Source organism: Mus pahari, chromosome X, assembly GCF_900095145.1.
Source record: "Mus pahari chromosome X, PAHARI_EIJ_v1.1, whole genome shotgun sequence".
NCBI classification, from domain to species: Eukaryota; Metazoa; Chordata; class Mammalia; order Rodentia; family Muridae; genus Mus; species Mus pahari.
The window spans coordinates 140,322,799-140,337,629 of NC_034613.1; the positions used below are offsets into that span (position 1 = coordinate 140,322,799).

At 45.0% G+C, this 14,831-nt stretch overlaps 1 protein-coding gene across 2 annotated transcripts in view; it reads right to left on the reverse strand.

The window, feature by feature from the left end:
- Window positions 1-9,465, reverse strand: part of Nhs (NHS actin remodeling regulator) — a 328,815-nt gene extending 319,350 nt beyond the window's left edge. For both annotated transcript variants that reach the window (XM_021188195.2, XM_021188194.2), the window contains exon 1: window positions 8,499-9,465. In XM_021188195.2, the coding sequence (XP_021043854.1) occupies window positions 8,499-9,054 (556 nt within the window). In that variant the 5' untranslated portion in view covers window positions 9,055-9,465. The remainder of the gene's footprint in view (window positions 1-8,498) is intronic.
- Window positions 9,466-14,831: the final 5,366 nt, after the last annotated feature.

Below are 14,831 nucleotides of genomic sequence, written 5' to 3' on the forward strand. Positions count from 1 at the left end.
ATTCAAGACGATTAAGAATTCAAGGTCATTCTCTTCTGATTCATAGAAAATTTGAAAGCAAACTAAACTACATAAAACTCTATCTCAGAGCCGGGCAGTGGTGATGCATGCTTTTAATCCCAGCACTTGGGAGGNAGAAGCAGGTGGATTTCTGAGTTTGAGGCCAGTCTGGTCTACAGAGTGAAGTCCAGGACAGCCAGGGCTACACAGAGAAACCCTGTCTTGAAAACAAAACAAAACAAAACAAAACTCTATCTCAATAAACAAACAATACAAGATACAGGTGTGGTGGCACACATATTTAATCCCAGCACAGGATATAAAGACAGGCAGACTCTGAGTTCAAGGCCAGCCTTGTCTACTTAGTGAATTAATTCTAGAACAGCCAGGGCTATGTAGAAAGACATTGTCTCAAAAGCAAACAAAAAAATGTACAACCCAGTACAATGGGAAAAGTCTAGAAAAAAATGTGTTGTTATGTTGTTAGTGGTTATTAGGAAATTACAGCCATGAATTTTTAACCTTTGAGAAATTGTTTCCTTCTCCATCATTCTGTGACAGGTTTAAAAGCAGCTTTGAATGAAACAGTTTAGAACCTCTATTGCCTCAGAGACACTCATTTGGCAGAGACAGGAAGAAAGGAAACTTAACCATAGCTACTAAAACATCCGAAAAGACATAGTAGACCAGCTAAAGAGGATTGTAATGAGCTGTAGGTAGAATAGATAGAATGAGGAGAAAAACATTATCTTCCAAACACATAAAAAAAAAAACTCATGATTAGTGCTACGACACCAACTTCGAATCATTCCGTCCCAAGTGTACTAACTTCTGTAGCTCTTTCAGGATTTAGCAGTTTCCGTATCTTCTCTGGCTGAAACCCTGCTTCTTAAATAAGGAGTCCGGATACCCTAGGAGAGTGGTTCAACTTCCCTAATGCTGAGACCCTTAAATACAGCCCTTGATGCTGTGGTAGCTCCCAACCATATATATATATATATATATATGCTACTTTGTAACTGTAATTTCGCTACTGTTATGAATCTTAATGTATAGATTTGATATTCGGGCTATCTGATATGTGATTCTCAAAGGGGTCTTGAGCTCCAGGTTTAGAACCACGGTCCTAGGAGCATCACTGGCCTATTCCACATGGCCATAACCAACATATTCAGTGGCTGGCTGGTTGAGGAACCACTGGGATATGCTTTGTCCACAGTGACTTGAGTTTCTTCTCTGACCCTTCTTACCACCAAAGCACTGCAGAACTCCCATCCTAAGAGCTAGCAGTTATTTCCAGACCCACTGCAGACCATTCTAGCAAGGGTCAGGGGTGTATCTAATCTATAATTCTGTAGAAAATATTTCAAGAAAAAGGGATGAAAATGCACCACCTCTACCCCAGCCCCAGAGTTTTTCCTCATCACTTAAAGATCCAACAGACTTAGCCTAGGATGATGCACAGTGATACATGGGTGGGGCCTTGAGTTCAGACTCTAGCATTACAAAGGAAAAAGGATGCAGCCTATTGGCCTGGTCTCAGCTGCCTGAGATACTTCTCAACCAAGTAGTTTTAATTGAAGATAAGAAAGTGAAAAGTGGAAAACTGGGGAGAAAGAGGAGCGAATACAGGCTGTGTCATCATCAGCGACAGCAGAACTATGGGCAACTATTGCTCAGTTTTACTGGTGAACAGTGTGGAATGTGCTGGAGGCTTCTTCCATTCAAAGAGCAAGGAAGCTAGAGCTGGAGACTTTTTTTTTTTCAGTGCTGCCCCGGGGACATTAACTGGATATCCCTTCTGGCTTTCTTTCCCTATATGGAAGGGAAAACCTGTTCTACTTGCTAAGCAAAAGAAAAGTCTCAGGCAGAGTGCGCAGTAAGAAGCTTTTAGTAGGAGAGGTCTGGAAATTAAATAAGATAATGCATTCAGAGTACTTAGAGCAGAGGCTGAAGAATTGCAAGACTCAGAACGGATAGCTAAAACATAAACTTCCGAGCCGGTGAGATGATGGCTCAGAAGGTAAAGGTGCTTGCTGCCAAGCATCTCACATGATAGAAGAAGAAGGCTGCTTCACGTGTACTCTAAGGCATCCATGCACACATGGACACACACAAATAAATGGTAAACTTAGGATAATAACTATGCATCTATGTGCAGTAAATAATCTTGTCTCCTGCCTCATACCATTTATAAAAATACATTCCAAGCCAGGTGTGGTGTCACGTGCCTTTAATCCCAGCACTCCAGAGGTAGAAGCAGGAAGAACTCTCTGTGAGTTCGAGGCCAGCTTATTCTACATAGCAAGTTCCAGTACAGCAAGGACTACCTATATAGAGAGACCCTGTATCAAAAACCAACCAATCAAACAAACAAACAAAACCCATACTGTATGAATATTACATCTAAACTGCAAAGCAAAATAAACTTTAGAACTCAGGAGATCTCTTCATGGTCCAAGGGTCAATGAAGACTTTATTTAAGAATAAACAAACGAGAAACAAGAAGCTTGCTACAAAGAAAAAAAATCTTGATTAACTGGATAACACCCCCCCATAAACTTCTGCTCACCAAATTATAACACTAAACATCAAAATGCAAGCCCCTGGAAGAGATGACATTTTGCAATACCTAGAAATGATCAATGACTTGTTCACAAAATATATTTAAATATATTCAGAAAAGACAGTAAGGAAGAGGAACCAAAAGACTTTATTTAAAGTGGAGTAAAAGGAAAATAGAAGTGGAGGGCGAGAAAAGGCCTTGAACTAGGAATTCAGAAAAAGGGATGTCCGAATTGGATTTTAAACACACGCAAAGAAGCTGTTCAAAATGCAACTAAGAATTACTATGAAGTTTTATCACACTTATTGTCAGTGTAGCTGTTATTTAAAAAGAAAAAAAAAACAACTCAATGCTCGTGAAGATGCAGAGCAACTGGAACTCCTGGGAGTGTAAAGTGATACAACCAGCTGGAAAACTGTCGGGTGGTATATATTAAAAGGCAAACGTTCCCCCCTTGAACCAGCAATTCCACTTTGCAATGCATACCAACCAGTGGAGTATAAATATGTTCCCTGAAAGGCATGTAAAGTGCCTGAAGAAGTAATTCAGTTGGTAGAGTGCTTGCCTACCAGGAACTAAACCCTGGGATTGATCCCGGGCATTGCATAAAGCCAGGTGTGGTAGCTTTAATCCCAGCTGCAGAGGTGGAGTGGGAGAGGGTCAGAAAATTCAAGTCATCCTTAGCTGCACAGAGAGTTCCAGGCTAGCCTAAGATACATAATCCCTTGTTTCAAAAACTAAAAATACAGAAGGCATATAGCAAAACAAACAAACAAACAAACAAAAAACCATTCATGATGACGGTGTTAGAATAGAAGCAAAGATCCCTCATCAGGAGAATAGATTAATTATCAAATTATGGTAGATATCCACAATTTCACTCAGCGATGACAGTGAGCAATCTATTATGTATGCAAACAACATGGAAGACCTTTAGCAGTGGAATGTGGAATGAATAATGTAGACACTAAAAACTGTAGATATGTACAGTTACATAGAGTCCCCTGGGGAGGTAAATAGTGTCTAAGAGAGGCACAATGCTTTTGTTTCTCCATCTGAGTAGTTTTTCCTAGAGTTACCTATTTCATGAAAATTCACCAACATGAACACTTTAGACACTGCCTGCCTCTTTTTAAACACAAGAATGTCAAGCATCAATGCAAATTTTTACTTTAAAACTCACTTACTAAATGTAATTAGCAATATCCAATAGGCCAACAAGAAGAAATGTCTAAGGCTGAAACAGTTTGGCATTGAGTCCCATGAAGTAATTCCAAAGCCTCAGGTGTTAGTGACTGAAAAGCTGGACTTGCTTCAAGTTTAGGACCATAAATCTCCGCAGGCTCTCCACACAGCCAGCTAATCCCACTACACTTCCTTACTGCATCCACGGTCCCCTGAGACAGCTTATTAACACCTTACCTCCTCTCCTCGGGTTGCCAACACCCTCTCAGCTGATGATCTCACCACTTACTTCATGGAGAAAATAGATATCTTTTTTTTTTTAATGGCAAGGGGAAACACCCGGCTCCGCCTCCACCTCTGTCAGTCCACCAGTTCACCTGCCTCTCTGCCCGGATCTGTCACTTTCCCTTCAAATGGTGTTTTTAATCTTACCCCATCTCTGCTTCTCAGACTTCATAACTGTTCAGATCTCTTTCCCAGTACCGATTTCCTCCTCTCCTTGGAAACCAAGCATGCACAACATGCTGATACCTTTGAAGACGTTTTCCTTCCATACTGCATTGTCACGGAGCCTCTGCTCCAGTTCTCTATTTCCCTTCAAAGCAAAACTCCTTACAAGAGTCATCAGTCACTGCCATTTCCTCTTCCACCCATCCTGTTCTACCCCTACCCCTTCTTATACACATGCTAAGCATGTACTTTGCCCCACCACCCCACATACACGCACTGTTATAATGCCCTTTTCTTCTACCATATCACCCTGGCCTGATTTTTAGTCTAAGTTTTTATTCCTCAGTACTGGCATCAAACCCAGTGCTTTGCACATGCTAAACATGTGCCCTACCACTTACTTATAGCACTTAGTGATGTTTTGTTTGTTTTTGAAGCAGAATCTCTATGTGTTTCTGTCTCTCTCTGTCTCTTTCTCTGTATCTGTCTCTCTCTGTCTCTTTCTGTCTGTCTGTCTCTGTCTGTCTGTCTGTTTCTCTCTCTCTCTCTCTCTCTCTCTCTCTCTCTGTGTGTGTGTGTGTGTGTGTGTGTGTGTGTGTGTGTGTAGTGTAGTCCTTACTCAAGGTTTCCTGCCTCTGCTTCCTAAGGGTTGCAATTTACACTACAGTGAACCTCTACATCTTCATTTTAATTCTTCCTCTTTTCCTATGAAACTCAAAGTTGGGCTCCCCTGGGCTCTATACTAATTTCCTCCCTTCTGTGAAATTCAAGCATGCCTAACAATTAGTACCTTCCTGCAAGTACCACTCTCCTTTTTCCTAGCGTCTCCATTGTTCCTAGTCCCACGGCTTCCCATGCCTTCTTTATCTTCCCGTCTCACATGCTCATCTCCAACTTGGGCCTTTCTCTTATGCTCTCAACTCACACATCTAACTCAGCACTTTCACCACTCACCAGACACCTCAAACTTAACAGGCCTCAAATAGAAAACTATGGATCACACTCCCTTTAGAATAAAATGTCCACTGTCCTAGTAGCCTTCTGTTTCTGCAAATGTCATCAACTTTGATGACTTATCTAAGCAAAGGAAACTACAAGTTGGGCATCTAAATGACTTTTTCTCATTCCCTGTACCTAATCTACTCAGTAAGTCCTATCAGTTATATTTCCAAAATGAATTTAGATCTGACCACTTCTTTGTTTCTCGTCTTCAAGATTAGTTGCACTATCTAACTGCCTTACCAGCCCAAACTTGCCTCAAAAGTGACTTCTGTGAAGTGTATATCAGATTAGGCCATTCACCACAATGTCCCCTACCATGAGTCAGGGCAACAGGAAGCAGCTCTCTTAGGAGAGAGCAGGAAGAGTGTGAGGCATGGTGATCTGGGTAGGAAACCTAAGTGGGGGTATAGAGGCACAGACAACCCAGGGGAGGACGTCTTCTTCTCCCTTCCAAACCACTCCCAGGCTGGAGCAATCTTAAAGGGAGATTCATAATGCAGTTGATACCGGTAGGGTCTAATCAGCCCTTCTGCTCTCTCAAGAGAACCCCTGCAGACACGCATGTGCACGCCACAGGCTTCTCCTATCTCTGTGACCCCCGGGTGCATGCTAAAAGCGTAGACAGGGCTGACTCTAGAAGGCAACTAAGTCTTGCTCGGGTGCTCCTTTCCTATCAAGGGAGAATCAGTACAGAGATTCCAATCTCTTCACCCTCCCCTCCCCCAAGCGAAGCATACCTGAGATGGTATGTGAGTCAAAGGTCTTCGGTTAGCTTGACTCCAAAGGGTCCGTGGTAATCACTGTCTCATGACTGTCAGCCTCTATCCTCCTGTTTGACTTTCCCACTCACTCCATGGGACTCCTGAGACCCGCTCTCAAACTACTGGCCTGTTAATCCTTGTCTGGAGCTCGGAATTCTGGGAAAGTCAAAACTAAGATGCAAAATGGTATGCCTTTCCTCCTGAAGGTTATGATGCCAAGCAAGGACAGTACAGTACCATCCTACATCTAAATGGATGAGAGGAGGGAGAAATCAGGCTACCGAGCATTGAGACATTTTAGAAAAAAAAATTTAGAGCAGGACTTGTGAGATGGTTTGGTGGGTAAAAGCACTTGAGGAGTGAGCCTAGGTGACCTGAGTTCCATCCCTGGAACCTACATAGTGTTAGGAGAGAGATGAGTCCACAAAGTTGTCTTCTGACTTCCATGTGCCCTCCCCACATCATGCACACCCACAATAATAATAATAATAATAATAATAATAAATAAAACATTTTAGAAGAAAGTGTTTGAAATGATCTATTTTAAGACCCTTCCTGTGGCCTCATCTTTATTTATTCACATATAAATATACATTAATAGAGTATTAATATTGAGTATTATTCACCAACTACACCAACACACTAATGATCCACCTAGCTCCATCTTCCATTCATTTATACTCTGATGGTGAAAATGACTTGAAGGGGCTATTAAATTCAAGATTCGTAACCACCTTCTGTAGCCACTAATAGGAGGGTAGTGAGGAGAATACATTCTACTTTGGCAGTGTAAATTTTGTTTAAGAAGAAGTATGCCTGTGTCACATGTGCACGTGGAAAATGTATGCACCATTCAACTGTCTGCAGAACTTCCCTCCAGTTCTTTTGAAGTCACCACTCTCCCCCCCCCCAAATAGAACTACCCAAATATGAGCGCTGTTGAAAGTGAAGGGCCTGCCCCTGCTGGGTGGTTTGGGGAGGAAAAAAAAAGGCAGAATTAAAGTGCTCATTTCCAGTCCCAAAAGTAAAATACGACTTGGCCTAGGGCAATCCTAATTCTTTCCAGAACTCATCCCCGGAATTGCCCTTTTAAACAACTAGTCATTAACCCAACTCCAGGTCTTTTATAGCTGCGAAAACTGATCGGGCACATCATTTATTCATTATGCTTATTATTATTGTTATTGTAGAAAAGCAGTGAATTCCTGGGGCGGGGTTCAGAGGGTTCTTCTAGGGAGGAAGGGGTAAGGGAAAGGAATGCCCAAGCCTGCAGGCCAGGCCCAGAAGCTGGGCTGAGCTGCCCAACAGAGGTACAGGGAAATCCCCCTAAGATGCTGTTGAAGCTCCTCTGGTTCACTGGATGACCACCTCACACCAGAGCAGCTGCTGCAGCAACAGAAAAGGTTTCTTATGTAAGGCAGAACCGCTGACATCACCTTCCCCATAGCATCTCAGCTGAACTAAGAGCCAAAGGACCCACACTCTGGTCCACAAGTCATTTTCTTAAATGAGTCTGTCACTGCCAGGTTTGGGGGTGCCAGGTATGGGAGGCCATGCACCAGTGGGGGAGGACTGCATGCCCCTTGGAGAGTACTTAGCAGAGACTACTTTTCAGGAGGTCTACTGTGGTGCAAGAGTAAAGTCAGTGTGCAGTAAAGATGTCCAGAGGTCTCCTAGCTCGCATTCCTTGCTATCTCGCTGTAACCCGCCTGGCTGAACTGGCTCACACCTGAGTCTGGATTTGGGCAACAAGGCACTAAGACAGGGAAAGAAGAGTTTGTGGGATGCTCAGAAGACAGATGGTCCAAAGGAGCACTCATTAAGAGCCCTAGGAACTAACCCAGGGCAGAAAAGACACTCAGGGATCCCCTTATCTTCCCCAAGGTCCAGGCGTTCCTTCCAGGCCCTCACCAAGGCCTTTCCTGGTCCCAGGGTTCTCAGTAGAGCACAGTGGAGTTCATTCTAGGCAGCCAGCCAATGATGCTGGACTAGGTCACACACCTTCAAAAGGCACGAGTCCCGGGCACCCGAGGCCACAGCAAGTGTGACAAAGCACCTTGTCTCCCACAGACATCTTAAAAGGACACCCACTACTTTGAAGACCCCCCCCCAAAGGTGCAACCCAGTGGTGGGCTCCTGGAAGCTACAGGAGTTACACCCCATCCTTCTTCCCAAGGACATGAAAGGCATGTCTGTCCCAGTGGTAAATGACAGACCTTCTCTACCTCCTGTCTGGCTCCCTAAATGCTCCCCACTTGCCCAGTCTCAACGCCAAGGGTGTCTATGAGTTCAGAAGCCGTCCTTTTAACTTTCTGCCCTCCATGCCTGCATCCCTGCATCGGTCAGGGGCCACCCCAGCTACTCAACCCGGAGTACTGGGGTGGATCTCAGGGCATAAGGGAAGAAAGGCAAGAGTAAGGTGCAAGTTGCAGCAAGCTCGGCGCCTCGGGCCTGGGATTGTGGTGAGTGGAGACAGTAAGAGGGTGAGGCGCTGGAGCCTAACACCCTAGAGGATGGACGGCGCTGGTACTCACGCACTGCCTCCTGCTTGGGGTCCAACGTGCTGAGGACGCGCTGCACGCTACCGAGCTTGCCCTGCAGCGCCCAGACACGGCGGTGAGTAAGCTGGATGTCGCTCTCGAGCTCCTGGAAGAGGCTGCACGCGTGCCGGGCCACGTCTGAGAGCTGCCGGAGGACCCTGGCCAGCGCAGCGTTGCTGACCGCGCACAGGTCTAACATGAGCAGCACAGCCTCAGCTGAAGCCTCGGATGTCTCGGCTGGGGCCGATGCTGCCTCCGAGACCCCCGCCACGCTCTCCTCCCCGGCCTCCCGCGCTTCGCTGGGTGGCTGCTGATCCTGCTCGGCCGGCGCCGGCAAAGACGGCGGTGGAGGTGGCAGTGGGAGAGGCGCAGGGGGCACACGAGGAGGCTCGTCTGACTCCCGTGCCTCGGCCTCTTCCCGCCGGCCAGGCGGCTGCAGGGGCGGCGGCGGCTCAACGCTGCCTCCACTCGTGTCCTCATCTGGGCCGGGCGCAGGGCGCCGCTGCCGGCAAAGCCACTGCGGCTCCACGATCCGCTTGGCGAAAGGCATCCCGTGCAGCCGGGCCGCGACTTTCCCTTCTCCTCTGAGCGTCCCTTGTGAGCTAGGGACCTGGCGCGCCCACCTGAGCGAGGAGAGGGCAGGAGTCCGGCAAGGAGCGATCGGGGCAGTCCAGAGACGCTGAGGGCTCCTCTGCTCACCTGGCCTCCTCCTCTTGCCCACCCTCTCCTTCACAGCTTAGTCTGACCTGTCCTCCTCCGGGAGCACGGCTGTCTAGGAAAGATGACAAGCGCTGGGCACAGAAATCTCGGAGTGTGCTTGGGTCCTCCTCACTTGCTCCCAACCGGGGTTAGCCGGCTCAGCTCCATCGCTCCTGAGCCCGTTGCCGCCGCCCTGGCCACTGCCGCCGCCTATATAAATGGGCGTGTGTGTATGTGTGTGTGAGTGAGTGAGTGAGTGAGTATGTGTGTGTGATCGCGTGTGTATGTATGTGTATCCGCGTGTGTGTCTAGGTGGGTGGGTGGGTGGGTGTGAGTGTGTGCGCGCGCCTCAGTTTGAAAGTACCCCGGCGCAGGCCTCTCCCCGCGCGCCCCTCGGCCGCTCCGGGGAGCGATTGCGCCTGGGATCTCTCTCCCTTTCTGGGCGGGGAGGAGATTTCGGAAAGGCGCTCTGAAAACCCGGACAGAGGAATCCGCCTCCAGCCCTGGCTCAGGAGGCGGCGCGGGGGCAGCAGGGCGGACGCCGGGCGGGGGAGGCCAGGGCGAGAGGGGCGCAGCGCCCTGTGCGGCCGCTGGGAGTCACTGGTGGCCGGACCGCGCCTGGTGCGTTCCACCGCCCGCACTTTCTCAAACCCGTCTCAGAGGTTAGCATTGAGACTATGAGCGTGGTGGGGGCGGGGTGTCCTCAAGTTGAGAGTCGGGGTGCTGGTAGCCAGCTAAGAGGAAGGAAAGTATTGGGGATGCTGTCGATTCGTGTCGGAGCAAGTCATTTCATAGAATTCTAGCTCTGTCAAGTCTGGGTTCTTAGAGGGGAAATCTGGGCTGCTCCTTAAAGTGCCCCAGGCGCTGCGTTCAGTTCACAGAGACAGCTGGGAAGGGTGACGCAGCATGGGTGCATTCCCACATGGTCAGAGTGGCCAGACGACTGTTTATACCATTTTTCTGGCATCCTGTTTTGGTCTGCCTTGAGAGCCGCCTTCTACAGAACATCATGACTGAGACCCAAATTACTAGTGAGCACCCCCCCCACCCCCACCCCCGGAAAGTCACTTGCAAAATTCATTGCACATTAAGTGAAATGAATCTGATTACCTCCTTGTCGCCCTACTGTGTTAATCCAACACTGGGTTTTTTAAGTTCCCCATGGGAGAGATGATGACTCACAAAAGAATGGAAAGTTTTCCCCTTGGTTAACTAAAAGGTATAATTTCTTAAAAGGCATACATTTTTCAAATGCAGTAGTGTGCAGGCTACATGGTGGCAGCCAAAAACCTAAAAAGACTTTGGGAACTGTTAGTAAAATGCAAGCCTTCATCCTTCCACAATGTGTACTGTGAAATAAATATATAACATAAATAAAATTCAAGGTCACAAGCAAATCTTGGAAATGTCTTCATTTTATGCGTCTAAAACGGACATGGAAAAATATAGTTTATGGAAGCAATAGAGTCCTCTAGACATGCAATGGTCTGTCCTCTGTGCTCCCTGCCTTGAAAAGGAATCCATTCAAGACAGACTTTGAATCAGCCTACGCTTTGGTCACAAAGACTTCAACAGAGCCCCTCTTATTCTACCATAAATAAATAAATAAATAAATAAATAAATAAATAACACAAACAAACAAAACTCATTTTTGGTGAAGGACTATCTCTGTTCAACAAAGAAGATCCAAGCTGGGGTTTAGGAGGTAGAGATTCATGAGGTATGTAAGGTCCTCGTGAATGATTTAGTAACAAGAAAGAAGGTGGTGATGGAGGCGGCTGCGGCAGTGGTGGTGGTGGTGACAATGACAGTAATAATGAAGTGAGTATGATAACAGAGAGAAAAAATAACCAAAATAATGTGCCCAAGCAAAGGGCAGATTGCAGTTCACTGCATAGTTCTTACAACTTTACTTTAAATTTGGTTTGGTTTCCTAATAGAAAGTAAAAGAAAAAGAATGCTTTGGAACTATTCCTCAGCCTGTGTGTTTGACATCACAAATCCAGAGAGCTGGTTAACTTAAAATGTAGCTAGACACTTTTTAACATGTTCGAAATTTTGGACAGAGAGTCTGCTAGGTGGGCAAAGCAGAGCCTACTTCTCTGAGCACAGTGAAGAGTAAATACTAGAGGAGTGTGTAAGGCATTCACTTCCCAAGGCTGATGGCAGCAATCTGCCATCAGCTAGTTCCCCACACCTAGAACTCCTGTTGACCTGTGTGTCCCATGAATGAGCACTGTATGACTTTCACTCCTGACTGGAGTTTGAGATTATTGGTTGGTTCCTTTCATAGATCAGGAGAGATGATCTTAAGGAGCTGGGAGACAAGGTAGGGGAGAAAGAAGATTCCAAGGGCTATTTAAGCTGAACTTTTGGCTAGTTACCTGACTATCTAGCTTAAAGTGACTAGCACAGGAGACATGAATCAAAGCACCATTCAAGTATACAGCAGGAGAGACTTTCTCCGCTCCTGGACTCCTCCTACTCATGGGCTAATGATGCCATTGAGTTAAAAAAAAATAAAAGACTTCAGTGTTGGTTTTTGATCTCCTTGATTCTCAGTGTTCCTCTTTTTCCTTTCTCTTTTCCCAGTGACCTTTCCAAGAAAGCTTCTTTCAGTGTCACCAAAGATAAAATCAATACAAACGATCGTGCTCGTTCATATGTTATCTATCAGAGAGCTGCTTCAAGAGGGTTTCTTAGTACCAACCCTTCCCTCCCTTCCCACCTCGAGCCCTTTCTGTGTGGTTCATTCTTCCCCCACCCCCAACACATACACATAAACAGTTTGGGTTTGGGCTCCTGGTTTTTTTGCTTTGTTTTTGTTTTGGTTTGGTTTTTGTTTGGTTGGTTTGGCTTGATTTTGGTTTTTTTGTTTGTTTTTTTGTTTGTTTTATTTGTTTTGTTTAGTTTTGTTTTTCAAGACAAGGTTTCTCTGTGTAGCCCTGGCTTTTCTAGAATGAACTCTAGCCTGGCCTCAAACTCAGATCTGCCTGCCTCTATCTCCCAAGTTCCCAAGTTCTGGGACTAAAGGCATGTGCCACCCACTCAGCTGGCTCCAGTTTTATGGAATAAGAATATTGAAAAATTTTAAATGTAGCAACTATATGTAATCCTGATGGGGTATATAGTCAATGACTGTGTTTTCCACATATCCAGGCTACATATTATTCAGATCCTGGGTTGCATTTACCCTGAGCTTTCCTCCAAAAAGTTTTCCTCTAACAATGGCAAGGCTGTTAGAGCTGGTGAGATGATTCATTGAGTAAAGATACCACCAAGTCTAAAGAATTGAATTTGATCCCACATAATAGAAGGCAAGAAATGACTCCATACAAACAAAATAAACAAAGTTTAAAAGCTGTTTTTAATCCAAGTGAAGGATGCTACCTGAATGTAGACTCATGCCTAGTTATAGTCTTGCCTGCTTTCTCTGTTTCTCTCTCTGTCTCTGTCACACACACACACACACACACACACACACACACACACACACACACACTATCTATATGCACAAATGCCCTTTCCTATGTGTTATCGCCAAAATGAAAAGAGAAAAAAAAAAGCATTTAAAAAAGAAAAGGCTAATCCCAGGAAGTCATTCACACAACTCAAAAACTAGCACAATTTCCCCATAAACTCAAATATGTGATCAGTATAAGTCATAAAGAAATGAAATATCCTGTGTGCATCAGCATGTCCTACCACTTCACTCAGCCGTCCACGGCCCAGTAGGAAGTAAGGTTTTCTAAAGCACCAAGTTTGCTCTGGAGCAAGCACAAAAGTAGAGATGCCCAAATCTTCTTTACCAAAATTCCCTGATTCACTACCCCATCATCTATGCCACATCAGCATTATTATTGATGAAAATGCTTCTTTCATTTAAGACATGTCAAAAGATGCATGGACCATGTTTGCCTAACCCCTGAAGTCTCCCTATTCCTAGCTTAGTCACTATAACTTACTCCTAAAAGCATTAAGTAAAAAGCTGATAAATAGTTTTAAAATTCCATTAACTTTATTAAGAAAAATTATAAGCATTCCATCCCAACCTACGTTACCTAAGCTGTTTCATGAATAGGAAATATATATTCTGGTTATATAACCATATCACAACTTGGAAGCAAAAGAAAGACATGCTTCGTACATAAAATGTGATGCTGACAGCATTTTGGGGAAGGAGAACAGATTTGACAATGATGTGAGGAAAGGCAGGAGAGGTGGCCATTTTGGGAAAATGATTAGAAAGTCATGTTGTTCATATTGAAGCAGAGAAGTTCTGAGAGTTCACAGTTAACCATACTTATACTACTCTTACAAATAAACTTTCAGTATAAAAGTCACTATAAGTGGAAATAAAAGCTAAAGATGAGAGAGCCTTTTGTTGCGGGAAATATTAAAAAAATGAACCCGCCAACTCTCAGTGGGGCCAGGCCACACTCCTACACTCCTGTGGCTGCTGCCCACTCTCTGGAGCCAGCCCCCGTGCCAGGTGATATCACTTGCTTGGTCTCTTGGTCCACCAACTCTCCAACCCTGCAAGGCCACAAGACCACAGGGTTCCAACCAGGCCATCTCTAGGACGCCCCCCACTGCCCCGAGTTCCTCTTGCTTCCGCACAACACCCCACGCATCCCTGGTTAGCCATCTTCAACATGTAATTACCCAGTAGAAACATGACTCTTAAAGCTTAATTATCCAATCAGATTTATATAACAATAGGATCACAATTTACAAGATGTCAATTCAGAACCAATTGATAATGATAAAAACTTTACCCCATTATTCTAACTTTGTGAAAATCTTAGCTACTTGTGGCTGTTTAAAAACCACACAGGATCAGGATCTTCTTCCTGTCTGCCTCCATGTTGGCTTCTCCACCTTCTTCCTGCCTCTGACCTCTACATTTGTTTCCCCAACTCCTAGCTCTGCCTCCCTTTTCCTGTCCAATCACAGGCCTCCCACTGCCCTAATGTGATTGGGCAGGGAAAATCCTGCAACATTTCACCCTTCTGTTTAATTTTTAAAAAGGACTTTTTCTCAAAATATAAATTGAGTATAACTGTTATCACTTTGCAAATAACATGGCATAAGATAGACTTAGCACCTAGTCTAATACTGTTGTCAATAAAATTGAACACTGTCCTTTATTTTAATTTAAAAGACTATAGTTTTGTATTTGGCTATGTCTTGGCTTTAGATTGAATGTCATCTGAAAACCATCTTTTTAAATCTGTTTATCTCAAAGTAAAAGTCTGTGTTTGCTAGGAGACTATGTAGTTTTTTAACCCCATCAGGAATCTAAGAATGACTGATATTAACTGAAAATATATAGGAAGCCTAATATAGCTTTTAAAACTTAGCCAATTGACAAAAACCACTGATCACCTGGATAGTCCCTTACTTCAAAACGTTGGAGAATCGGTCTTCAGCCTATTGGCCAGGGTCATATGACAGAGAAATGGGAATTAAGGATGAGCCTAATCTGTCTCAACAGAATGGAAAGGGATCATACACAAAGCAGACATAAGGGATGTGGAAGATGGTCCTCACTTCTCTCCTCCCTGCATGAGGAGGCACCACCACGGGCTCCCCAAGAAATTTCCCCACATTAAATGTCAGTTAGCT